Source organism: Hyperoodon ampullatus, assembly GCF_949752795.1.
Source record: "Hyperoodon ampullatus genome assembly, chromosome: 13".
Taxonomy (NCBI): domain Eukaryota; kingdom Metazoa; phylum Chordata; class Mammalia; order Artiodactyla; family Ziphiidae; genus Hyperoodon; species Hyperoodon ampullatus.
The window spans coordinates 17,872,836-17,899,098 of NC_136926.1; the positions used below are offsets into that span (position 1 = coordinate 17,872,836).

Here is a 26,263-nt window from a genome sequence, read left to right on the forward strand (position 1 = left end):
GGGAAAGGGGCACTTAAACCTTATGTTTGATTAAACCTAAGACTCTCAGTTTTATTAATAAATTTTATACTGGAAACAAAGAAGAAAAGGAAAAGAGAGGTCAGTATATTCATTAAGAGGAAAGAAAGCCTAAATCCAGAAGAATAGTGTCCATGTCAGCTCAGGCTACGCTGCTTTGGTTTACAGAGAGCTGGATGTGACATCCTAGGCAAACACTCAGGGCTCTTACAGACTCCCTCAGTTAGGTGTGTTCTACGGTAGAAGCACTCAGGCCAACAGCTATGACAGCCTCTGCCCCCTTACAAAGCCCCCCACCCCCGCCTCGGCTCTGCCCACAGGCAGAGGCCCAGAAATGGTGTTCTCACCTGGGTTAACCGAGGCACAGACCTCCCCAGAGGTTTCTCCAGATAAAGTCTGGAACAAAACTGAAACCCCTCCAGACTCTTGCTCTAAACTATTAGGCCTCATGGGGAAGCAGGAGGTGGATGAGGGGGAGAACCACATTGAATTGTATGATAAGTGTGTATTTGACTGACTAATATCAGTATAACCACACTCAGTACTGGACCGATTCTACCTCGGAAACTCAAAGCTTCATGATTTGGGACTAGGGAGTCTTGTGGATTGCCAAACACAGAAATAAAATTCAAGCAAAATCCATGAGAAAAGGGCCCATAAAAGAACATGAAGACATTTCTCCAAGACTTAACCAATGTGCCATAAAAACGATACATGGTGGAGGATGTCAGCTGTGGTTTGTTTGGTTAGAGCAGAGATCAACTTTAAAACCCACTAGTGTTTCTTATACCATATTAGAAAAATCCCAATCCACCCATACTTTCCAATTAATATATACATGGCACTAAAGATGGCAGTAAAGGGATTAGATGTGAAAATACAGAACCTAAATCCATACCTTTCAAAAGCAATGTTTTTAGTATCAAGGCTGGTGTTAATGACTGGGCTTGTGAGCCGCCTCTCAACCTCCCTGCCTTTTGGCTTCATCAAGTCCAGAGTGAGGCGCTCCATTTCCTGGGAAAGGTCAAAGTGTTCGGTGGTGACCACTTTGTCATCGTGGTTGACTTCCATTAACTCTGCCCAGTTGTCTGCTCATGGAAACAAGGGCATAACTAAGCACAGTGCAAGGAAGATGCAAAACCAAAGAAGCTTTGTATGTTAAACTGCATCATCTTTCACACACACCCCATACCCCCCCCCACCCCCTGGTGCTATCTGATAAAACCTAAAGACTATTGATTATCAATTACCTACTTGCCCAGGAATGATCTGGCCAACTTTCCATAACTCAGAGGACGCTCTGGGCCATCTTCCCCAAAGATGCAGACTTTTAAAATAATTTGTATTTTTTGTTAGCAACACATTTCATCTGTGTACTTCTTTAAGTATATGATTACCTAATTAATATAAATTATTTATGCACAACACTGGGTTAGCCACACCATTTCTCACCCTCCATTAGGGGACCATGCCTGATTATGGAGGCAACATAAAGAGATACAAGACAGAGTCTTGCACTCAGAGGTTTAGGAACGTCATATGTCAAAAGGGTAACAGTGTTGGGTGGTAAATGATACGTGCAAGAGAACTATCCAGATAAGAAATAAGATATAGGAATTGAGAGTTGAATAACTAATAAGAATAACAGCAACAACAACAAAACCTGCCCCAGAGATAGGCACGGAAAAGGCACATAAATGTGAATACACTTTGATGGTTAAAAAATCACTCAGGGCTTCCCTGGTGGCGCAGTGGTTGAGAGTCCGCCTGCCGATGCAGGGGACACGGGTTCGTGCCCCGGTCTGGGAGGATCCCACATGCCGCGGAGCGGCTAGGCCCGTGAGCCATGGCTGCTGGGCCTGCATGTCCAGAGCCTGTGCTCCGCAACGGGAGAGGCCACAGCAGTGAGAAGCCCACGTAATGCAAAAAAAAAAAAAAAAAAAAAAAAAAAAAAAAAAAAATCACTCAGAACTTAGGAAGAGCAGTGATTACTAAAATAGAACCACTCACCTTCTCCCTTAAAGATAAAACTCCGCCTCCCTCTTATCCAGCTCATGTTCTCAAATCCCAGCAATGTGATATCCACACGCAGTTTGGCACCACTTTTCCAAATGCGACAGACATCATTCGGGCATATTCTGGAAACCAAGGGCACTGGAGAAGAGAAGTGTACTACTGAGAAAAGCCCGAGGGCCAAGCAGAACAGCCAGGCCCCAGAAATCAGGATTCTGACTTTAATGAAAGGACAGGAGTGGCAAGATGGCGTCGGTCATACAGAACTGGGCTTGGCTCCCACACTTACAATACAAGGAGACATTCTTAAAAAATAAAAATGGACTTTCTGTTCTACAGCTGTTTATAAAACTGCAGATCTATGTCTTGTCCAGAGAAAATGCTAAATCAATTTCCCAAGAGCATTCTCAATCCCGAGTGAACCCCTCTCACTGACTACCATCAGGGCTAGAGTGCCTCCATCTGGCTGTCCTTATCCACATATGCTACTCTCGCCATCTGGCTGAGGCCCCCCTATACTGTCAGGCCCGCCATTCAAGATATCAAATGTCTAAAATATGCTGCTTTTTAAACAAAAACTGAGATCAGAGTGGTTATTTGCATTAAAAAGAACTCAGTTTCATAGAAGAAGCTGAAGTTCTGTTCTTTCATATACTTTTTACTTCATTTAAATGTTTTATTACAAATATGACTTCTTGCCTGAAAGGGAAGTCTGGAAGTGAAAATAGCTGAAAATCTGGGAGTTAGAAACTGTCATTAACTGATCTACAAGAAACAGAAGTAGAACATCTAGGAAAATTACTGTCAGTCAATTTGCCTTACATAAGATTTTGGAGAAATACATCCATTTTGTTAAAAACAAGCTATTCCAATATTCATCTCATCTTCTTCCTTAGAAACACAAGTTTAGGACTTCCCTGGTGGCACAGTGGTTAAGAATCTGCCTGCCAATGCAGGGGACACGGGTAAGAGCCCTGGTCTGGGAAGATCCCACATGCCGCGGAGCAACTAAGCCTGTGCACCACAGCTACTGAGTCTGTGCTCTAGAGCCCACGAACCACAACTACTGAAGCCCGCGTGCCTAGAGCCCGTGCTCCACAACAAGAGAAGCCACCGCAATGAGAAGCCCGCGCACCACAACGAAGAGTAGCCCCCGCTCGCCGCAACTAGAGAAAGCCTGCGTGCAGCAACGAAGACCCAACGCAGCCAAAAATAAATAAATGATTAATTTTTTAAAAAAAGAAAAGAGAAACAAGTTTAAAAGAATCGCGTTGAACTCCACAAGGAAATGAGTAACTGATTTATGATAAACCTTACTAAGATTTTAGCCATTTAAAGTGAAATATTAAAAAACGAATAATATGGATAAATGTCAGCGATAACTGATAAAAGGAAGAGACAAAATTGTCTATATATTGTACTGATGAATGCTTGGGAGAAAAAGTCTTATGCAGGCGGGAAAAGATTGGAAGGAACACACCTAAAGCATTAACAACAGTTGTGCTTATGTGGGACTGTGGGTGACTGTCTTCCCTTATTCTCGTCTATTCATTTTCTAGATTAAAAAAAATACATATAACTTTTATAAAAAGTTATATAAGCCTATATTCAAGCTAAATAAATTTCAAGCCCACAGCCACTCACCCCAGCTGGTGAATTCCCACTTCATCTGCACGTAGAAATCCGGAGCCTGAAGGACAAAGGTTTAAAATAAATTACCCCTTGCAGCAGAAACTAACACAACATTGTAAATCAGCTATACTCCAATTAAAATTAATTTTTTAAAAATAAAATAAAATAAATTACCCTTGGTACCATTAACTAAACACAAACACAGTAAGGTTTATTAGGGTTGTTTAAAAGGGAGAGGGAGAAAGAACAGAGAAGAAGAAACATAAATCGCAAACCCATCAAACTAAATCCTTATTTTATGTTCAGGCTGTTATTTTATCTCAATATAAAATATGTCTACACAGTTAATAAAGTTAACTGCAAGTGACAAGGAGGGAGATGGAGGGAGATAAAGTCAAAGTTGATTTAGGGGCTCAACCGTGTTCCTAACAGTAATGGCCCATGAGACAGGAGGATGGGCTCAAGCACCACCACAAGATATGGGTCACAGGCTGGTCTAAGCAGAGAAGAGGGAGCATGGACCCCATCTGTTCTACGGGGAACTTGACTGTGAAAGGCTTTGTGTGCTGGGAAGTGCTTGGTGTTTTTTTCGGACCACTCTGAAACCAAGAGGCTGCAAGACATCACTGCCCCCAGAAAGTTGAATTTTCCCTCCAGTTAACAGAAGACTTTTGCCCCACTTTCCTCTTAAAGTTTTAGGATTTGGCTTCTTGAGGTTTCACACCACCAGAGCAGGCCTGTTTAGGATGATTTTCTGACCTACCATGAATTCCTACCGAAGGTTCTTGGAGAGCTACTTAAGAAATCCAACAGTTAGCATGAAGGAAGGAAAATGCTAGAAATTCCAGGTGTTTTTCTGCTCAAGAAAAACCAGATTCCAATGATGGGTGAAGACACTCCGAGGGGCAATGGATAAGAAATATGGACACGTAACAAGGAGACACTGTTGAAAGACAAGCCGTCACGCACGGCCTCTGGTGCCACCAAGCACCATGTTATTTGTGGGCTGTCTATAACCTCCAGCAGAGAATACCACTCAGTGCAGTTCACTACTATGGATCAATACCGGTAAAAAAAAGAAAGTCTTTTATACTGAATTTTTTAAGTGTGGGTGACTCCATATTAAATAAGTCATTTTCTGCTTTGTCAAATGGACAAATGATGTCTTTAGTTCCTCCTACAGCGAGTTAGATAAGGAAACAAATCTATGTGATCTTTCTGCACTCAAACACACATCTATTTTAAAAACAGTGGATACAACAATTTAATACTTCATGGACTTTTTTTTGTAGTATGTGTAAAATGAATGTCTTCGGCAGGATTTAGCTTGTGTCACCGAAATTTTTTTTAAGAAGAGTGCTCAGATAACAAGCAGTGATTGTCTCACAGCAAAGTTATTCCTTTTCTCAACAGGATTGTTAATTTTTCTCAAGAAATGTAGAAAGCCAATTTATCTAGCAAATATCTTTGGAAATACTTGGGGAGCTCACTTCTGTGTTTAAACTGAGAATAAACAACATGAAAATTGAACCGCTGGTACTTTCTCGTCTCCTGCTGCCTCGGGAATATTGCACATGGTTGACCAATAAGACAGTTATTGCAAGTGACAAAGGTTATCTGAAGAATGGTAACCATCATCCAAAACAGTCCAAGAGCCTAGAAGTAAAGTCTTTTAAGAAAATTCTCTAAGTGTCACAGAGCCCATACATCATTCACAAGAGAGAGAAACTGCCCCAAAGCCAATAACTATAAATAAATTAAGGGAATGGATTAGAAGTCACAAAATACAAATGGCTAGAAGTGACAGGGATGTCAAGGAGAGCTGCACACAGACTTCTGAGCCTCAACAGGCCCTGAAAATCCCCATATAGTCACGATGTTCTTTACAATTTCCCCAAGATGACCTGAGCTCGGGATGCTACTTGTAAGAAAACAGGCGGCTACACAAATTAATTTCTTGATGTCCATTTGTCTTTAGTTCTAATTTTTAAATAACACTTAAAAGAGTAAGTCTTAATGACCCGGAAACGTAATCTGTGAAAGACTTCATACATTTAACAAGTTGGAAAAGCAAGGAATAATGCTATTTGGTATTCAGTACATCGTATTCACGACTCATAAAACTCCTTAGGAAGGCACACCAGGATGTCAAACTGTGTCTGCAGCTGCTGTTTCAGCATTTAACTCCAATGATGGCACTGTCAATTTTTATGGCTACCTCGAGAATTTTCTGGAGCAGCTCGGGAACTCCCTCGAGGGCCATGGATGTGTTGTGGAAGTCCCGATGCTGAAGGACTGTGTACACCATCTCGGGATCACCAGTGCTCACAGCCTCGTGCAAAACTGGAAGGCAAAAAAGTGAAATTTGATCCCCCTGTATTCTCACACTTTCTGACAAATTCCAAAGCCACTGTGAAAAGTATCTATCTGGATCAAAGGCCAATATTCTCTTCAAAGTGGGACACAGGCTGAAGCCCCCCCTGATCTTTATGACCATGACTACTTACTTCGAGCCCTTACCTGAGACGAGAACACAGCACTCTTAGCCTCTTGAGCAAACCCTGCCGTCATTCCCTTTCCCCCTTTCTTACCACTGGCTCTGAAATACTGACAGTGTCTTCAGAGCTGGCTTTCACTGTGTGATCACATAACTGTGGAGATGGGCAGGTAGGGTTTGTGTTGTGTATATCCTTGCTCAGTCAACTCAACATTACTCTGACCAGTAGTATGAGAGTGTGCAAGACAAGCAAAGTGCCAGGATTTCACTGGAAAATACTACGTTCAGCTATAACTTTTTTGATTTTGTCTATCCTCATGGATTCGCTAGAGTTACCACCGCATTCCTCAGGGGAAATCCGGCCTTCACACTCATGTCTGATGCACATAGAGCCGCTTTCCGGATAAGGAGTCACCCTCTACCCAGGGCTCTTGGCCCAGGACATAATTCGGACCACTGTGCTGCAGACGAGCCAGCAGCATCCGAGGCTCTCATCTTCTCGCCCAGCCCCAAGTTCCAAGAGAGAAAGAGTCTTAAGATAAAGATGACGTGGGACAATAAGGATTGAAACTGGCCTTTATTCAGAAAGAGAAAACGAAATGAAAGGCTTTAAATCATTTTACAAGTATACTTGCCTGTCCATCCCTCGCGATTTTCTTTTGTAACGTCTGCTTTATGTCGGAGCAAGACTCTAGCAGATTCCAAATGTCCCAAAGAAACAGCAAGATGCAATAAGGTTCGACCTCGCGGATCCAGAGCCTCCACATTCTGTAAAGTAAACACTGGCATTTATATAACTGTATATATTACATAAAAACGTGGAAAGGAGTTTGAGAGATAATATGCAGTATAAAAATTAAAAATAGGGTCTGGGAGAACCCTGTTGACATAGCATCACACAGAAGGGATTTGGCGTGTTCACAGTGGTGGCAGAAGAATCTCTCTGACACATCTGGGCCAAAAAGCAACCTCAGGCTACTGAGACAAGACACCCCATTCTCCTGCAAAGGTAAGCCCAGGAGGCTTGAGGCAGTACCCTCAATGTGCTGTGGATGGTAAATGTCATTTAATCCTAAGACAGTTCAGAATTAAATATGAGAAAGATGAAATACACCAAATCCACAATATTCATTTTTGTGTTAACTTTAGTAGTATTCTGTGTAATATGGCATTTTCAATGTTTGTAAGATTTAGATAATGTATCAGAGAATCTGACAAATTAGCCTGTGATTCTAATGTAAGATATACCATTGAATAATTGATTTTGGACTCATATTAGAGATTTTTACTAGTGTGCAAATAATATTAAAAGAGAGGAGGATTGGTTCAAGATAGCAGAGTAGAAGGACGTGTGCTCACTACCTCTTGCGAGAGCACTGGAATCACAACTAACTGCTGAACAATCATCGGCAGGAAGACACTGGAACTCACCAAAATAGATACCCCACATCCAAAGAAAAAGGAGAAGCCACAATGAGACGGTAGGAGGGGCACAATCACAATAAAATCAACTCCCATAACTGCTGGGTGGGTGACTCACAAACTGGAGAACACTTATACAACAGAAGTCCACCCACTGGAGTGAAGGGTCTGAGCCCCATGTCAGGCTTCCCAACCTGGGGGTCCGGCAACAGGAGGAGGAATTCCTAGAGAATCAGACTTTGAAGGCTAGCGGGATTTGACTGCAGGACTTTGACAGGACTGGAGGAAACAGAGACTCCACTCTTGGAGGGCACACACAAAGTAGTGTGCGCATCGGGACCCAGGGGAAGGAGCAGTGACCCCATAGGAGACTAAATCAGACCTACCTGCTAGTGTTGGAGCGTCTCCTGCAGAGGCGGGACAGAGGTGGCTGTGGCTCACCATGGGGACAAGGACACTGGCAGCAGAAGTTCTGTGAAGTACTGCTTGGCATGAGCCCTCCCAGAGTCCACCATTAGCCCCAGCAAAGAGCCCAGGAGGCTCCAGTGCTGTACGCTCCAGTGCTGGGTTGCCTCAGGCCAAACAACCAACAGGGAGGAAACTCAGCCCCACCCATCAGCAGACAAGCAGATTAAAGTTTTACTGAGCTCTGCCCACCAGAGCAACACCCAGCTCCACCCACCACCAGTCCCTCTGATCAGGAAGCTTGCACAAGCCTCTTAGATAGCCTCATCCACCAGAGGGCAGACAGCAGAAGCAAGAAGAACTACAATTCTGCAGCCTGTGGAAGGAAAACCACATTCACAGAAAGACAGACAAAATGAAAAGGCAGAGGACTTTGTACCAGATGAAGAAACAAGATAAAATCCCAGAAAAACAACTAAATGAAGTGGAGATAGGCAACCTTCCAGAGAAAGAATTCAGAATAATGATACTGAAAATGATCCAGGACCTCAGAAAAAGAATGGAGGCAAAGATCGAGAAGATGCAAGAAACATTTAACAAAGACCTAGAAGAATTAAAGAACAAACACTAAAGAACAAACAAACAGAGATGAACAATCCAATAACTGAAATGAAAAATACACTAGAAGGAATCAACAGTAGCATAAATGAGGCAGAAGAACGGATAAGTGACCTGGAAGACAGAATGGTGAAATCCACTGCCACGGAACAGAATAAAGAAAAAAGAATGAAAAGAAATGAAGACAGCCTAAGAGACCTCTGGGACAACATTAAACGCAACAACATTTGCATTATAGGGGCCCAGAAGGAGAAGTGAGAGAGAAAGGACCCGAGAAAATATTTGAAGAGATTATAGTCAAAAACTTCCCTAACACGGGAGAGGAAATAGCCACCCAAGTCCAGGAAGCGCAGAGAGTCCCATACAGGATAAACCCAAGGAGAAACATGCTGAGACACATAGTAATCAAACTGACAAAAATTAAAGACAAAGAAAATTATTGAAAGCAACAAGGGAAAAATGACAAATAACATACAAGGGAACTCCCATAAGGTTAACAGCTGATTTCTCAGCAGAAACTCTACAAGCCAGAAGGGAGTGGCATGATATATTTAAAGTGATGAAAGGGAAGAACCTACAACCAAGATTACTCTAGCCAGCAAGGATCTCATTCAGATTCAACGGAGAAATCAAAAGCCTTACAGACAAGCAAAAGCTAAGAGAATTCAGCACCACCAAACCAGCTCTCCAACAAATGCTAAAGGAACTTCTCTAAGTGGGAAACACAAGAAAGGAAAAGGACCTACAAAAACAAACCCAAAACAATTAAGAAAATGGTAATAGGAATATACATATTGATAATTACCTTAAACATGAATGGATTAAATGCTCCTACCAAAAGACACAGGCTTACTGAATGGATACAAAAACAAAACCCATATATATGCTGTCTACAAGAGACCCACTTCAGACCTAGGGACATATACAGACTGAAAGTGAGGGGATGGAAAAACATATTCCATGCAAATGGAAATCAAAAGAAAGCTGGAGTAGCAATACTCGTATCAGATAAAATAGACTTTAAAATAAAGAATGTTACAAGAGACAAGGAAGGACACTACATAATGATCAGGGATCAATTCAAGAAGAAGATATAACAACTATAAATATATATGCACCCAACACAGGAGCACCTCAATACATAAGGCAAATGCTAACAGCTATAAAAGAGGAAATTGACAGTAACACAGTAATAGTGGGGAACTTTAACACCTCACTTACACCAATGGACAGATCATACAGACAGAAAATTAATAAAGAAACACAAGCTTTAAATGACACAACAGACCAGATAGATTTAATTGATATTTATAGGACATTCCACCCAAAAACAACAGATTACACTTTCTTCTCAAGTGCACACAGAACATTCTCCAGGATCGATCACATTTTGGGTCACAAATCAAGTCTCGGTAAATTTAAGAAAATTGAAATCATATCATGCATCTTTTCCGACCACAATGCTATGAGATTAAAATCCATCACAGGGAAAAAAACGTAAAAAACACAAACACATGGAGGCTAAACAATACATTACTAAATAACCAAGAGATCACTGAAGAAATCAAAGAGGAAATAAAAAAATACCTAGAGACAAATTACAACGAAAACACAATGATCCAAAACCTGTGGGATGCAACAAAAGCAGTTCTAAGAGGGAAGTTTATAGCAATACACGCCTACCTGAAGGAACAAGAAAAATCTTAAATAAACAATCTAAACTTACCCCTAAAGGAACTAGAGAAAGAAGAACAAACAAAACCCAAAGTTAGGAGAAGGAAAGAAATCATAAAGATCACAGCAGAAATAAATGAAATATAAACAAAGAAAACAATAGCAAATATCAATAAAACTAAAAGCTGGTTCTTTGAGAAGATAAACAAAACTGATAAACCTTTAGCCAGACTCATCAAGAAAAAGAGGGAGAGAACTCATATCAATAAAATAAGAAATGAAAAAGGAGAAGTTACAACAGACACTGCAGAAATACAAAGCATCATAAGGGACTACTACAAGCAACTCTATGCCAATAAAATGGACAACCTGGAAGAAATGGACAAATTCTTAGAAAGGTATAACCTTCCAAGACCGAACCAGGAAGAAACAGAAAATATGAATAGACCAATCACAAGTAATGAAATTGAAACTGTGATTAAAAATCTTCCAACAAACAAAAGTCCAGGACCAGATGGCTTCACAGGTGAATTCTCTCACACATTTAGAGAAGAGCTAACACTCATCCTTCTCAAACTCTTCCAAAAAATTGCAGAGGAAGGAACACTCCCAAACTCATTCTATGAGGCCACCATCACCCTGATACCAAAACCAAAGATACTACAAAAAAAGAAAATTACAGACCAATATCACTGATGAATATAGATGCAAAAATCCTCAACAAAATACTAGCAAACAAAATCCAACAACACATTAAAAGGATCATACACCATGATCAAGTGGGATTTATCCCAGGGATGCAAGGATTCTTCAATATATGCAAATCAATCAATGTGATACACCATATTAACAAATTGAAGAAGAAAAACCATATGATCATCTCAGTAGATGCAGAAAAAGCTTTTGACAAAACTCAACACCAATTTATGATAAAAACTCTCCAGAAAGTGGGCATAGAGGGAACCTACCTCAACATGATAAAGGCCATATACGACAAACCCACAGTAAACATCATTCTCAATGGTGAAAAACTGAAAGCATTTCCTCTAAGATCAGGAACAAGACAAGGATGTCCACTCTCACCACTATTATTCAACATAGTTTGGAAAGTCCTAGCTATGGCAATCAGAGAAGAAAAAGAAATAAAAGGAATACAAATTGGAAAAGAAGAAGTAAAACTGTCACTGTTTGCAGATGACATGATACTATACATAGAGAATCCTAAAGATGCCACCTGAAAACTACTAGGCTAATCAATGAATTTGGTAAAGTTGCAGGATACAAAATTAATGCGCAGAAATCTCTTTCATTCCTATATACTAACAATGAAAGATCAGAAAGAGAAATTAAGGAAACTATCCCATTCACCATTGCAACAAAAAGAATAAAATACCTAGGAATAAACCTACCTAAGAAGGTAAAAGACCTGTACTCAGGGCGTCCCTGGTGGCACAGTGATTAAGAATCCACCTGCCATGCAGGGGACACGGGTTCAAACCCTGATCCAGGAAGATCCCACATGCTGTGGAGAAACTAAGCCCGTACGCCACAACTACTGAGCCTGCGCTCTAGAGCCCGCGTGCCACAACTACTGAAGCCCACACGCCTAGAGCCCATGCTCCGCAACAAGAGAAGCCGCCACAATGAGAAGCCCGCACACCACAACGAACAGTAGCCCCTGCTCGACGCAACTAAAGAAAGCCCACGCGCAGCAATGAAGACCCAATTCAGCCATAAATAAATAAATAAACAAACAAATAAATAAGAAAACCTTTACTCAGAAAACTATAAAACACGGATGAAAGAAATCAAAGATGACACAAACAGATGGAGAGATATACCATGTTCTTGGATTGCAAGAATCAATATTGTGAAAATGACTATACTACCCAAAGCAATCTACAGATTCAATGCAATCCCTATCAAATTACCAGTGGCATTTTTTACAGAACTAGAACAAAAAATCTTAAAATTTGTATGGAGACACAAAAGACCCCAAATAGCCAAAGCAGTCTTGAGGGAAAAAAACGGAGCTGGAGGAATAAGACTCCCTGACCTCAGACTATACTAAAAGCTACAGTAATCAAGACAATATGGTACTGGCACAAAAACAGAAATGTAGATCAATGGAACAGGATAGAAAGCTGAGTTAAACCCACGCACCTATGGTCAACTAATCTATGACAAAGGAGACAAGGATATACAATGGAGAAAAGACAGTCTCTTCAGTAAGTGGTGCTGGGAAAACTGGACAGCTACATGTAAAATAATGAAATTAGAACACTCCCTAACACCATACACAAAAATAAACTCAAAATGGATTAGAGACCTAAATGTAAGACCGGACACTTTAAAACTCTTAGAGGAAAACATAGGAAGAACACTCTTTGACATAAATCACAGCAAGATCTTTTTTGATCCACCTCCTAGAGTAATGGTAATAAAAACAAAAATAAACAAATGGGACCTAATGAAATTTAAAAGCTTTTGAAAAGCAAAGGAAACTACAAACAAGACAAAAAGACAACTCTCAGAATGGGAGAAAATATTTACCAATGAATCAACAGACAAAGGATTAATCTCCAAAATATATAAACAGCTCATGCAGCTCAATATTAAAAAAACAAACAACCCAATCAAAAAATGGACAGGGGGGGCTTCCCTGGTGGCGCAGTGGTTGGGAGTCCGCCTGCTGATGCAGGGGACGCGGGTTCGTGCCCCGGTCTGGGAGGATCCCACGTGCCGCGGAGCGGCTGGGCCCGTGAGCCATGGCTGCTGAGCCTGCGCGTCCGGAGCCTGTGCTCCGCAATGGGAGAGGCCGCAACAGTGAGAGGCCCATGTACCGCAAAAAAAAAAAAAAAAAAAAAAAAATGGACAGGGGGGCTTCCCTGGTGGCGCAGTGGTTGAGAGTCCGCCTGCCGATGCAGGGGACGCGGGTTCGTGCCCCGGTCCAGGAGGATCCCACATGCCGTGGAGCGGCTGGGCCCGTGAGCCATGGCCGCTGAGCCTGTGCGTCCGGAGCCTGTGCTCTGCAACAGGAGAGGCCACGACAGTGAGAGGCCCGCGTACTGCAAAAAAAAAAAAAAAAAAAAAAGGGCAGGGGAAGCTTCCTTGGTGGTACAGTGGTTAAGAATCCGCCTGCCAATGCAGGGGACACGGGTTCAAGCCCTGGTCCAGGAAGATCCCACATGCCACGGAGCAACTAAGCCCACGCGCCACAACTACTGAGCCTGTGCTCCAGAGCCCGTGAACCACGACTCCTGAAGCCCGGGCACCTGGAGCCCGTGCTCTGCAACAAGAGAAGCCGTCGTAATGAGAAGCCCGCACACCACAACGAAGAGTAGCCCCCACTCACTGCAACTAGAGAAAGACTGTGCACAGCAGCAAAGACCCAATGCAGCCAAAAATAAATAAATAAAGTAAATAATAATAAAATTAGAAAAAAAATGGGCAGAAGACCTAGACATCTCTCCAAAGAAGACATACAGATGGCCAAGAAGCACATGAAAAGCTGCTCAACATCACTAATTATTAGAGAAATGCAAATCAAAACTACAGTGAGGTATCACCTCACACCAGTTAGAATGGGCATCATCAGGGCTTCCCTGGTGGCGCAGTGGTTGAGAGTCCGCCTGCCGATGCAGGGGATACAGGTTTGTGCCCCGGTCCGGGAAGATCCCACATGCCGCGGAGCAGCTGGGCCCGTGAGCCATGGCCGCTAGGCCTGCGCGTCCGGAGCCTGTGCTCCGCAACGGGAGAGGCCACAACAGTGAGAGGCCCATGTACCGCAAAAAAAAAAAAAAAGAATGGGCATCATCAGAAAATCTACAAACAACAAATGCTGGAGAGGGTGTGGAGAAAAGGGAACCCTCTTGCACTGTTGGTGGAAATATAAACTGATACAGCCACTATGGAGAACAGTATGGAGGTTCCTTAAAAAACTAAAAATAGAATTACCATATGACCCAGCAATTCCACTACTGGGCATATACCCAGAGAAAACCATAATTCAAAAAGACACATGCACCCCAATGTTCATTGCAGCACTATTTACAATAACCAGGTCATGGCAGCAACCTAAATGCCCATCGACAAAGGAATGGATTAAGAAGATGTGGTACATATATACAATGGAATATTACTCAGCCATAAAAAGGAACGAAATTGGGTCATTTGTAGAGACATGGATGGATCTAGAGACTGTCATACAGAGTGAAGTAAGTCAGAAAGAGAAAAACAAATATTGTATATTAATGCATATATGTGGAACCTAGAAGAATGGTACAGATGAACCGGTTTGCAGGGCAGAAATAGTGACACAGATGTAGAGAACAAACGTATGGACACCAAGGAGGGAAAATGGCAGGGGGATGGTGGTGGTGGTGGGATGAATTGGGAGACTGGGATTGACATATATATACTAATATGTATAAAATAGATAACTAATAAGAAACTGCTATATGAAAAAAATCAAATTCAAAAAAAATTAAAAATAATATTTGCACATCATGACAGCACTATATGGGAAAATGAATGCTTGCAAGTGGGCAAGACTGAAACATGACTCTGGGAGCTATACATAAAGATGACAGTTACTAAGTTCCTTTTTCTATAAAGTTAAGTGCCTCATAAACACTGGCTATAGGCCTCAGATCATTGAACACAACCTTAAGCACGAATGGCACTCAACACAACAGCACTCAAATTAAGTCTAAATAAGGCTAAGGGCTTTCATGGAAATGCAACCACCCTATGACGCAGAACATGGGGGATTTCTCCAGCACATCTCAGCATTCAAGTCAAGAACAGAAAGTGCAGGACTTTAATCAAAACCGAAAGTACAGAAGATAATTTGAGTGAGAATAAAATTACATTCTCTAGCTGGATTCCCACCAAAACACCACTCTCATTATTGTGTGTTGAGTGCCCCGAAGTAGCAGCACCCACAGGTTCCACAGACAACCAGCATGATCCACCAGGCATGTGTGTGGACATATTTGCAGATCAATGTCCATTTGGCTTTGACTCTTCATTCCTATTTTGTCCCTCCTCCCGGCACCTGCACTGGGTCTCCAGAGCTCAGTCTGAACAACTGAGTGCTGCCTTCCAAAGACGGCTCTGGATGTTCTTCCAAGGACACAAGAAACTGCCATGGGGCTTTTGGAACATAAAAACTTTTACGTGCCATGATACTGCTTAGAAAATGTGCTTTATGTTGATTTGAGATGCTAGTTGTTGTGCAGCCTCCAGAGATATCCAGAACAAGCCACTATCAGCCACAGGAAAGGAAGGTAAGCGGGACTGTGGGTAAGCAGCTACTATCCAAAAGCTACTGAGCTTCCCTGTTTTGCTAATTGTATCATGGCTATTGTGGAGTGAAGACAGGAACTGCTACTGACGAAAAATAGAAGTGGTCGAAGACATTCTGCTAAGTGAACTCGCGTCCTCCTGGACCAACCCCAGACCTCAGCGTTCTCTCAGGTGCTGAAATGCCAACAAGTCTCCTGGAACGGGGCCCACACCACCTCCTGGGATTCCCTGACTTTTCCCAAGGGGACAGCCTGTCTATCTCACCAAAGCGTCCAAAGGGCAGGATCCGAGTTTCATATTTCTTAGCTTCTGCCACCATAGACTCTAATTTGCATTAAATCATTGTTCTTTAAAAAAAGTAATATGGGCTTCCCTGGTGGTGCAGTGGTTGAGAGTCTGCCTGCCGATGCAGGGGACACGGGTTCGTGCCCCGGTCCGGGAAGATCCCACATGCCGCGGAGCGGCTGGGCCCGTGAGCCATGGCCGCTGAGCCTGTGCGTCCGGAGCCTGTGCTCCGCAACGGGAGAGGCCACAGCAGTGAGAGGCCCGCGTACCGCACCTAAATAAATAAATAAATAAATAAAACAAAATAAAATAAAAATAATTTAAAAATTTTTAAAAGTAATATGACTTTAAACTATTAACTAAGCTGAAGTTTATTAGGCAAGAAATAATTAGCAAATTTATTATTTTCTTTCATGTCTCTTACAGATACTGTTTTCTTACTCAACAAGTTCAACGTACTACATGAAAGGTGCTAGGGTTAGCATACTGCCTGACACAGGAGATGCTTAACAATATTTACCACACAAAAGGGGAAACTCTACTTACTTTAATTCATACCCCAGAACAAAACTAACATCTCGGACTAAGCTCCTGGGCAACCATTAAGATACGATGTATAAAATGAAAGCCAAATATATTTTGTTGACTTTTTTCTGTTTTGGACCATGGGGAAAACTGTATGTCGGAGCCACATAGCTGCACACTTTGCATGGCTAACTGTTCAGAGCCTCCTGTGCCTCTCCTCATTTGAAAGGAGAGAAGGAAGGAAGAATAATATAATATATTATGGTGACAGTATGATTTAAAACAATGGATGAATAACAATTAGAGTGGAAAAAAAGGATAGAAAATCAATAGAGAAAATCAACAAAACCAAAAGTTGGCTCTTTGAAAATATCAACAAAATTGACAAAATTTCAGCTAGACTGACCAAGGAAAAAAAAAGACTAAAGTTACCAAAATCAGGAATGAAAAAGGGGATATTACTAACAACTCTACAGAAATAAGAAGTATTATAAATGAATGCTATGAACAAACGTATGCCAACAAATTAGAATTTAGATGAAATGCACATACTCCTAGACAGACACAAACTAGGAAAACTGACTTAGGAAAAAATAGAAAACCTGAAAAAAATATATATAACAAGAAAAGAGATTGAATCAGTAATTTTAAAACTTCCCAGGAAAAAACCTCAGGCCTAGATGGCTTCACTGGTGAATTCTACCAAATGTTTAATGAATTAATACCAATTCTTCACAAACCTAAAAAAACAGAAGAGGAAGGAAAACTTCCCAATTCATTTTATAAGCCCAGTATTATCCTGATGTTGAACACATCACAAAAAAAGAAAACCACAAACCAGTATCTCTTATGAATATAGGTACAAAAATCCTCAACAATATTCTAGCAAAGTAAATTCACCAACATATAAAAAGGGCTATTGTACACCATGACCAAGTGAGTTTATCCCACAAATGCCAAGGGTGGCTTAACATCTGACAATCAATTAATGTAACACAGCATATCAATAGAATAATATAAAATAAAAAACACATGACCATCTCGATAAATGCATGCTGTGGTCTGAAGGTGAAGTGTCCACCCAAACTTTGTATGTTGAAATCCTAACCTCTAAAGATGATGGTATTAGGAAGTGGGGCCTTTGGGAAGTGCTTAGATCATGAGAGTGAAGCCCTCATGAATGGAATTAGTGCCTTTATAAAAGAGGCTCCAGAGAGCTTGCTAACCCCCTTCTACCATGTTAGGACACAGTGAGAAGGCACCTGCTATGAACCAGGAGGAGAGCCCTCAGCAGCCACCACACCTAACCTGCTGGCACCATGATCCTGGACTTCAAGGCTCCAGAACTATAAAAAATAAATTTCTATTGTTTATAAACTATCCACTCTATGATATTTGTTACTGCAGCTCAAATGGACTAAAACAATGCAGAAAAAGCATTTCACAAAATCCCACACCGCTTCATGATAAAAAAACACTCAACAAACTAGGAATGGAAGGGAACTTCCTCAAACAGCATCCGCCTGTGAAAACCCCACAGCTAACATCATATTTAATGGTGAGAGACTGGATGCTTTCCTCCTAAGATAGGAACAAGACAAGAATGTTCTCTTTCATCACTTCTATTCAGCATTGTACTAGAGGTTCTAACCAAGGCAATAAGGCAAGAAAAATAAACAAAAGACATCCAGATTGGAAAGGAAGACATAAAACTATCTCTACTCACAGACAACATGATCTCATATGTAGAAAATCCTAAGAAATCTACTTAAAAACTATTAGAACTAATGAGTTCTGCAAGGCTGCAGGATACAAGAGCAATACAGAAAAATCAATTGTATGTCTATACACTTGTAACAACTCAAAAATGAAACTTAAAAAATTCCTTTTACGGGGCTTCCCTGGTGACGCAGTGGTTAAGAATCCGCCTGCCAATGCAGGAGACATGGGTTCAAGCCCTCGTTTGGGAAGATCCCACATGCCACAGAGCAACTAACCCTGTGGGCCACAACTACTGAGCCTGCACTTAGAGCCCATGTTCTGCAACAAGAGAAGCCACTACAATGAGAAGCCTGCGCACTGCAACGAAGAGTAGCCCCCGCTCGCTGCAACTAGAGAAAGCCTACACGCAGCAACGAAGACCAAATGCAGCCAAAAATGAATGAATGAATGAATGAGTTTTTTAAAAATTCCTTTTACAATAGCATTGAAAAGAATAAAACATTTGGGAATAAGCAACAAAAGAAGTATAAACCTTATACTCCGAAAACCATAAAGCATTGTTGAAAGAAATTAAGATCTAAATAAATGGAAAAGCATCCCATGTTCATGGTTCAGAAGACTTAATATTTTAACATGTCAAAACTCCCTAAACTGAGCTACAGAGTCAATGCAATCTCTATCAAAATTGCAGCTGACTTTCTGCAGAAACGAACAAGCTTATACTAAGATTCATAGGAAATGCAAGGAACCCAGAATAGCCAAAACCATCTTGAAACAAAGAGTAAAATTTGAGGATTCACACTTCCCAATTTCAAAACTTACTACACAAAGCTACAGCAATCAAGACAGTGTGGTACTGGCAAAAGGACAGACATATAAATCAATGGAATACAATCTAGAATCTAGAAATAAACTTATACATTTATGGTCAATTGATTTTCAACAAGGGCGCCAAAATAACTCAATGGGGAAACAATAATCTTTTCAAAAAATGGTGCTTGAACAACTAGATATCCACATGCGAAAGAATGAAGTACTGTATATACCATATGCAAAAATTAGCTCAAAGTTGATCAAAAACCTAAATGTAAGAGCTAAAACACTAAAACTCTTAGGAGAAAACATAGGATTATATCTTAGTGAACTTGCGTTAAGCAAAACCTTCTCAAATACAACACCAAAAGCATGAGACAAAAGAAAATACAGATAAACTACACTCCATCTAAACTGAAAACTGCTGTACTTCAAATGACATAAAGAAAGTAAAAAGACAACCTAAAGAATGGAAGAAAATATTTGCAAGTCATATGCTTAATAAGGGGCTAGTATCCGGAAAATATCAAGAACTCTAACTACACAAGAATAAAAAGACAAATAATCCAGTTGTAAAATGGGCAAAGGATTTAAATAGACATTTCTTCAAAGAAGATATGCCAGTCCCCAATAAGCACATGAAAGATGCTCAACATAACTAATCATTAGGGTAATGCAACACAAGACCACAAAGTGATAATACCTCACCCCCATTAGGATGGCTACAATCAAAAAGACAGACAATAACAAGTGTTGACAAGGATGTGGAGAAACTAGAACCCTCATACACTGCTGGTGGGAATGTAAAATGGTGCAGTCAATTTGATAAAGAGTTGGCAGTTCCTCCAAAAGTTAAACATAGAATTACTATAAGACCCAGCAATTCCACTTGCAGGTGTTTACCCCCAAAAAATAAAAACATACAACCACACAAAAACTTACACACAGATATGCATAGCAGCATTATTCATAATGGCCCAAAGGTGGGAAAAAACAAATGTCCATCAACTGGCAAATGAATAAACAAAATGTACTCTATACATACAATGGAATATTATTCAGCCATTAAAAGGAATGAAGTACTAATACCTCCACAACATGGTTGAACCTTGAAAACATCATGTTAGGTTAAAGAAGCCAAGCACAAAAGGCCACATATTGTATGATTGCATTTACATGAAATGTCCAGAATAAGCAAATCTGTACAGATAGCAAGCAGCTTAATGGTTGTCTGGGGCTGAAGGGGTTGGGGGGAAATAGGGAATGACAGCTAATGGGCGTGGGGTTTCTTTTTGGGGTGATGAAAATGCTCTGGAATGTGATAGTGGTGACAGTCACACAACTCTGAATGTACTAAAAAAAACAGTGAATAATATACTTTAATGAGTGAATTGCATAAGTGAATTATATCTCAATAAAGATGTTTGAAAGTCAACATAGGTATGTGGGGTTTTTTGTGTGTTTTTTTTGCGATACATGGGCCTCTCACTGTTGTGGCCTCTCCCGTTGCGGAGTACAGGCTCCGGACGCGTAGGCTCAGTGGCCATGGCTCATGGTCCCAGCCGCTCCACAGCATGTGGGATCTTCCCGGACCGGGGCACGAACCTGTATCCCCTGCATCAGTAGGCAGACTCTCAACCACTGTGCCACCAGGGAAGTCCTGTATGTGTTTTAAGTAAGACATAAAACTAATCTACCCTCTATCTATATGCTGTTTGATGAGTTGCTTAATTTCTCTTGAGCTTCAGTTTGCTCCCTTGTAAAACGGGATTAAAAAAAAAAAAACCCACCTACCTTACAAAGTTCTTACAAGGGCAAAGACACAAGCCTAACCCCCACAGAAAGCACTTTGAAGAGCCAGCACTTATTATCATACACCTACATTACATAGTTTCATATAAGCCATCACTTTCTCCCTAAAAGGGATTTGTTCAAATTTCCTTATAGTTAATAGTGGAGCTTAGGGTCTTCAACTAATGACGTTAGCTTAGTGAGCAAGAGCTTTCAGAATTTAACTGGAATTCACTGTCGAAGCTGACCATGTAAGTTTTTCCTTTAAGTTTCTTCAGTCATGAGCCGTACCAAATTAAAAATCCTCACCCTCTTAACTATCATCGTGTCCCAAAAGAAGAAAAGGAATGAGATTTCTACACGTCTCCTTATGTGATAATGTAAGACTTTTCTTGTCCAAGCCCTCTTTGCCAGCCCGCTGTCCTCCAGCCGCAGTCAAGGCGCAGCTGAGTGCGGGCTGCAGGGCCAGACAACCGGGCCCACTTCCGGACCCCTCACTAGCCTTGGGTGGATTACTCAACCCCTCTGAGCCTTGGTCCCTAGCACACAGCCAGAACTTCAGCAACTCTCACAGGGGCCTCCCGGGGAGGCCTCGGGTAAGAGGCTGCTAAGCAGCCCTCCATTCGCTTGAGAGAGTCAACCACCCTCATTCCTGTGCACTTTCAGACCGCCCTGGTCCTCTGCGGCTGTGGCCTGAGCTTGTTCTCCCACTCCGAGTCAGGGGTCGGGGGCAGATAGCCATACAGGCCTGGTTCCTAAGGTGAGCCTGAGCCCCTGAGGGCTGAGGAGGAGCAGCTGAGAGGAGGCTCCAGGCTCTTCCCCTTGGATGCAAGGCTCTGGCTCACAGTGGGCCTCTAGCCAACAGGCACTGGCTTGAATGTGTGCCCAGTGGCCTCACCCAGCCTAGCCCCGGGCTGGGATGAGAACCCCAGGGTGGTTCCCTGTCAGACTCCCAGGCACTGCTGCTGCCTAGCACATCCTCTTCCTCTTGCCCAGATTTTGTGCTTTCACTACTGGCTCCCTAACGGGGGGCTGGCCCTGGAGTCAGGCATCATATGCCAACCTCCACTCCACTCGATCCCAGGGCTCTCTCCCCTGCTAAGGTGCACTGACTGACCTTTGCATTTGTCCCCTTAAATTTTCATTCATTCTCCCAGCATCACCAGGAAGGCCAAAAGATGTTTAACAGACCTCTCTGGCTAAGTGACAAATGACATAACCATAACACAAATCATTTCAACTGCACCAACCAACTTCAAGGCCCCGCTGAATATTAAAGGCAGTAGAGCGGATGGGTTAAGAGGCACTTAATAAAGTGCCTCTGCTGAGTAAACGTTGAAAGCATGAAACAATCTCATCACTGGCAAAGTTACCCAAGCACTGAACTCCAGCTATTAGCAAAACGGTGGCACTGGGGCTGACTTACTCACACTCAGAAACACGTGCTTATCCTCTTCATCTGGATAAACTTGATTCTTTCTGTGCCACTGTTCCTAGAACAAAATAAAATTCTTACAGCTACCAGTGTGCCTGCTTCACGTCTCACTCGTGGGATGGAAGGAATGAAGGAACGGACAGCAGAAAATTACTGGCAAACAAAGCCTCAAGTGAAACAGCTGGTTTTACTGCCGGGGTGATAAGAATTTTTTTGTTTTTAATTATGCAACCAATACGTGTTCTTTGTAGAAAAATTGGAACATACAGAAAAGAAGCTACATTCTCAGGATGATTATAATAGTAGCAGCAAGTATGGTAAAGGTACTGCTCCCATTTTACTAAGTGCCTTTGCTTTCTGATCTGTTCTCTGCTTCATTCTCCAGAATCCTGAAATGGAGGCACTTTCACTGAAAGAAGTAAAGCGGAAGGGTTAAGAATACAGGATTAAAGCAGACTGTGACTTTCTGGGTTGACATCCTGGTTCGACTACTGGGTAAGCAGGTGACTGAACCTCTCCACCTCCATTTCCTCGTCTGTGAAATGGGAATCACAATAGCACTCACCCCAGGGGACTGATGTGAGAATTAAATCTAAAACTTCACATAAAACATTTCAGCACGGTGCCTGGCAAAATAGCAAAATACCGCGTTTTGACAGGTGATGAACCGATTCGGCAAGGGTAAATTAAGCACCCAAGCTCACAACCTAACCTGCCATAGCACTGGCTATTAACCTAACTGCCTCCAAGGCACAGGTGTAGGCAACTGTTTCGTAATTAACAGAGGATCTCAATAAATATGAAAGCAGCAAAATATTCCCTGCCTTGTACTTTAATGACATCAATTATCAACTTCTTGACCCTGAAGCAGTTACATAATTTGCAGGACCCAGAGAAAAATCAAAATGCAAGGCCCCTTAATCAAAAAAAAAAATTAAGAATTTCAAGACGGTAACTGCAGAGCATTAAGCCAAGCACGAGGGACTTCCCTGCCTGGTGGTCCAGTGGTTAAGACTCCACGCTTCCACTGCAGGGGGCACGGGTTCGATCCCTGGTCAGAGAACTAAGATCCCACATGCCGCACAGCACAGCCAAAAAAAAAAAAAAAAAAAAAAACCACCAAGCACCAGCCACTTCTGAGCACAAGGCCCTGTGCAACTGACAGGTCACACACCCTTGAAGCCAGCCCCATGTCCACCCCTTCAATGGCCAAGTTCCAGGATCGAAATTGGATTGCATGGTCATGACACTCAAGCTTCCACAGTCAAGATGTTCTTTCTGAATACACTTCAACTATCCCTTCCCCAGAGAAAACAGGATCCTGTGGTATGATCTACAGTGATAACCAATAACAAAGCCAAAACCAAATAATTAGCAAAGATGAATATTCTTTCCTGACCTCCTTGCCAGTCAAAGGCATTAAGGATCAATTTACTCCAGGACAACCTGCTGCAAACTTATAATTCTCTAATCGCAAATGTCCTTAATGTTTTTCAAGGTAAGGGGCATAGCGAACTTTCGATGAACATGTCTATCACAGCTTGCAGGAAAAAGAAATAATTCAACCATGCCACATTGTAGATTATAAACCAAGACTTGGTCTTATCGAACAAGTTTTTCTATAAAGAAAGACTGCGCTTCATTTAAACTCTTTCCCTCACTCCAATGAACAGAGAGCCTGCTGCTTCCAGAAATCAGTATTGAACGTGTGTGTGGTTTAAGGACAATGATGAACCTCTCTATCAAATAGGATTTTAGTTTTGTGACTTTCCTTGTACTTTATCTCAATATTTCATAAGAAGCTGGGCAGCCCCGATACCGAGGAAGTGCAGAAGCAAAACATAGCAGAACTAAAAACAAGACTGTCCGGTCATTTTTAAAGTGTCCAAGGTGAGACTGAAATCTGAGAGCAAAATCATGGAGGATTCTCTCTGAGCCACGTTTAGTAAGAGAAAGGGAATTAAATCATCAGGTATACTGCAATATCTAATGGTGAATCATTTACTCTGGGGGCATGATCTAATTAACAGCAATGACTCTTACAACGAAAGTTTATTCTGTCTGGGATAGAGAATTTAAATGAAAAAAGAGCAACTTTTGACTTCCAGTGGGTGCTCAACAGACTTAAAAGGGAGATGTCAAGGTACAAGAACACACTTAGCAGTAACCGTTCATCAAATGGGGGGATGCTGACCTTGCTCAATTTTTGCCAACCATAAGAAAACCAATGCCCCTTTTCCTCTAAAATTTCTTGACAATTACAGCATCAAGTTGGAGCCATTCAAACACCAGAACTTTAGCACACTGGATAAAATGAAGTCAACCAGCACAATTATACCAAATAATTACAAATCCTCATCCTAACTGCTAAGTCTGTTAGTTTGTAACTTGAGGATACCAATACCTCCCAGAATTGCTGGGATGCCTTTAAGGCAGGGTTTCTCAAGCAAAATGCTACTGACATTTTGGGACAGATAAATCTTAGTTGGGGAGGGGGGTGTCTTACGCATTTGTGCATTATAGGATATTGAGCAGCTTCCCTGGCCTCTACCCATTAGATTCCAGTAACACCCACTCCCCACTTGTAACAACCAAAAATGTCCCCATTAATTACTAGATATGTGGGATGAGGGATGAAATCACTTCCAACCGAGAACCACTTCTTATAAAGATGGGAATAAATAAAAGGTAAGGAATCAAAGCACTTTAGAACAGAAAGTGATTTTAAGGATGCTGTGCACCACTGATTCTCAAACTTGACCTATTGATAATAGTCAAGTACAAGATTTGCCCACAGGAGTATCAACACCCTCATTCTACAAATAAGTGGACGTGGGCCAGAAAAGGAAAATGCCTTGCCCAAGGTCACAGGGCAAGTTAGAACCTGGACTCCAAACCCAACCAAGCCCTTCCTTACAAAAAGTATGGGTGGGGTGAGAGGTGTGTGTTGCTCATACATTTTGGGGAGAGGCAGGCCTAATTGGTTAAGACGGTGCACGCTGGAACCAGCTGGCCAGAGTTAAAAATCCTGATTTGGTATTTATTAGGTGAGGGACCTTGTGTAAGGCACATAACCTCTGAGAGCCTCAGTTTACTTCTCTGTCAAATTTAACGATAGTACCTACCTCCTAGGGTTGTTGGAAAGGCTGAGAGAAATAATATATATAAAACCTCGACACAGGGCCTGGAACACATTAAACACTCAATACATGTTCTGTTGTTATTATTATTATTATTATTATTGTCCCACGACTGCAGAGTGGAAGGGGTCTGCGGGCCCCCGAGGGCAGAGGGCTGGAGATGGGCTCAGGGAGGCGATGCGACCCCCGACTCCCCCCTCCTCTCGCCGGGGGCGGACCCCCGCCTCGCCCCTCACCTGGCCCTGCAGCTCCTTCTCCAGCTGCCGGTAGTCGTTGTTCCAGACCAGGACGTGTAAAGGGAAGTGGCCGCTAGCGTCGCGGGCAGAGGACATGGCGAGGAGGCCGCAGCCGGGCCCTCACCACCCGCTTGCCAAGCCTCAGCACCGGCAGGGTCTACTGCGCCCGACCGCCCGCCCGGCGGCCGGCGAGCGAGAGAACCAGGGGAGCGAGCGAGGGGCGCGGTACGAGGCAAGGGGGACTAGCTGGCCAGGTGAGGGGCACGCGCGGGAGGTCGGCGGTCGCGGGCCGGGTCGGGGACGGGGTCGGCCGCGCCCACCCCGCGCCCCGCCGCGCTCCCGCCTGCGCTGACAGTTCCCGAACCGACTTCTGCGGGCAGAGCTGCCCCAAACAGGGAAGTGCGGGGAGCGAACCACCGCGCGCCGTGGAGGGAGGGAGGAAAGGACAACCACCTGGTCCGGGGTCCGCCCAACCCCACCCACCTGAAGTCCACATCTGGAAACACAGTAATGTCCAAAACAGAGCTAAAACTCTCTTCTTTAGCCCAGAATCTCTACATGGAAAACTCGGTCTACCCTTCATCACCCCCTTTCCCCCTGCTCCAGCTTTCTCCTATGGTTCGGTCCACAACTGGGCCTCTTCCACCGGCTCTGTGGTCACAGGGTGACAACTGGCGCCTGGACCAAACCATTCTAGTTACTGACTCCCTAGCCTTTTTGGACCTGG

General features: G+C 42.5%; 1 protein-coding gene across 1 annotated transcript in view; it reads right to left on the bottom strand.

Moving 5' to 3' along the window:
• The window catches only part of ANKRD13A (ankyrin repeat domain 13A), a gene marked incomplete at its 5' end in the record, with an annotated part of 38,417 nt that extends 12,785 nt beyond the window's left edge, over positions 1-25,632 (bottom strand). Inside the window, 6 exons of the mRNA XM_079717345.1 lie at positions 917-1,106; positions 2,029-2,172; positions 3,676-3,721; positions 5,882-6,006; positions 6,784-6,928; positions 25,537-25,632. Coding sequence (XP_079573471.1) covers positions 917-1,106; positions 2,029-2,172; positions 3,676-3,721; positions 5,882-6,006; positions 6,784-6,928; positions 25,537-25,632 — 746 coding nt within the window. The remainder of the gene's footprint in view (positions 1-916; positions 1,107-2,028; positions 2,173-3,675; positions 3,722-5,881; positions 6,007-6,783; positions 6,929-25,536) is intronic.
• Positions 25,633-26,263: the final 631 nt, after the last annotated feature.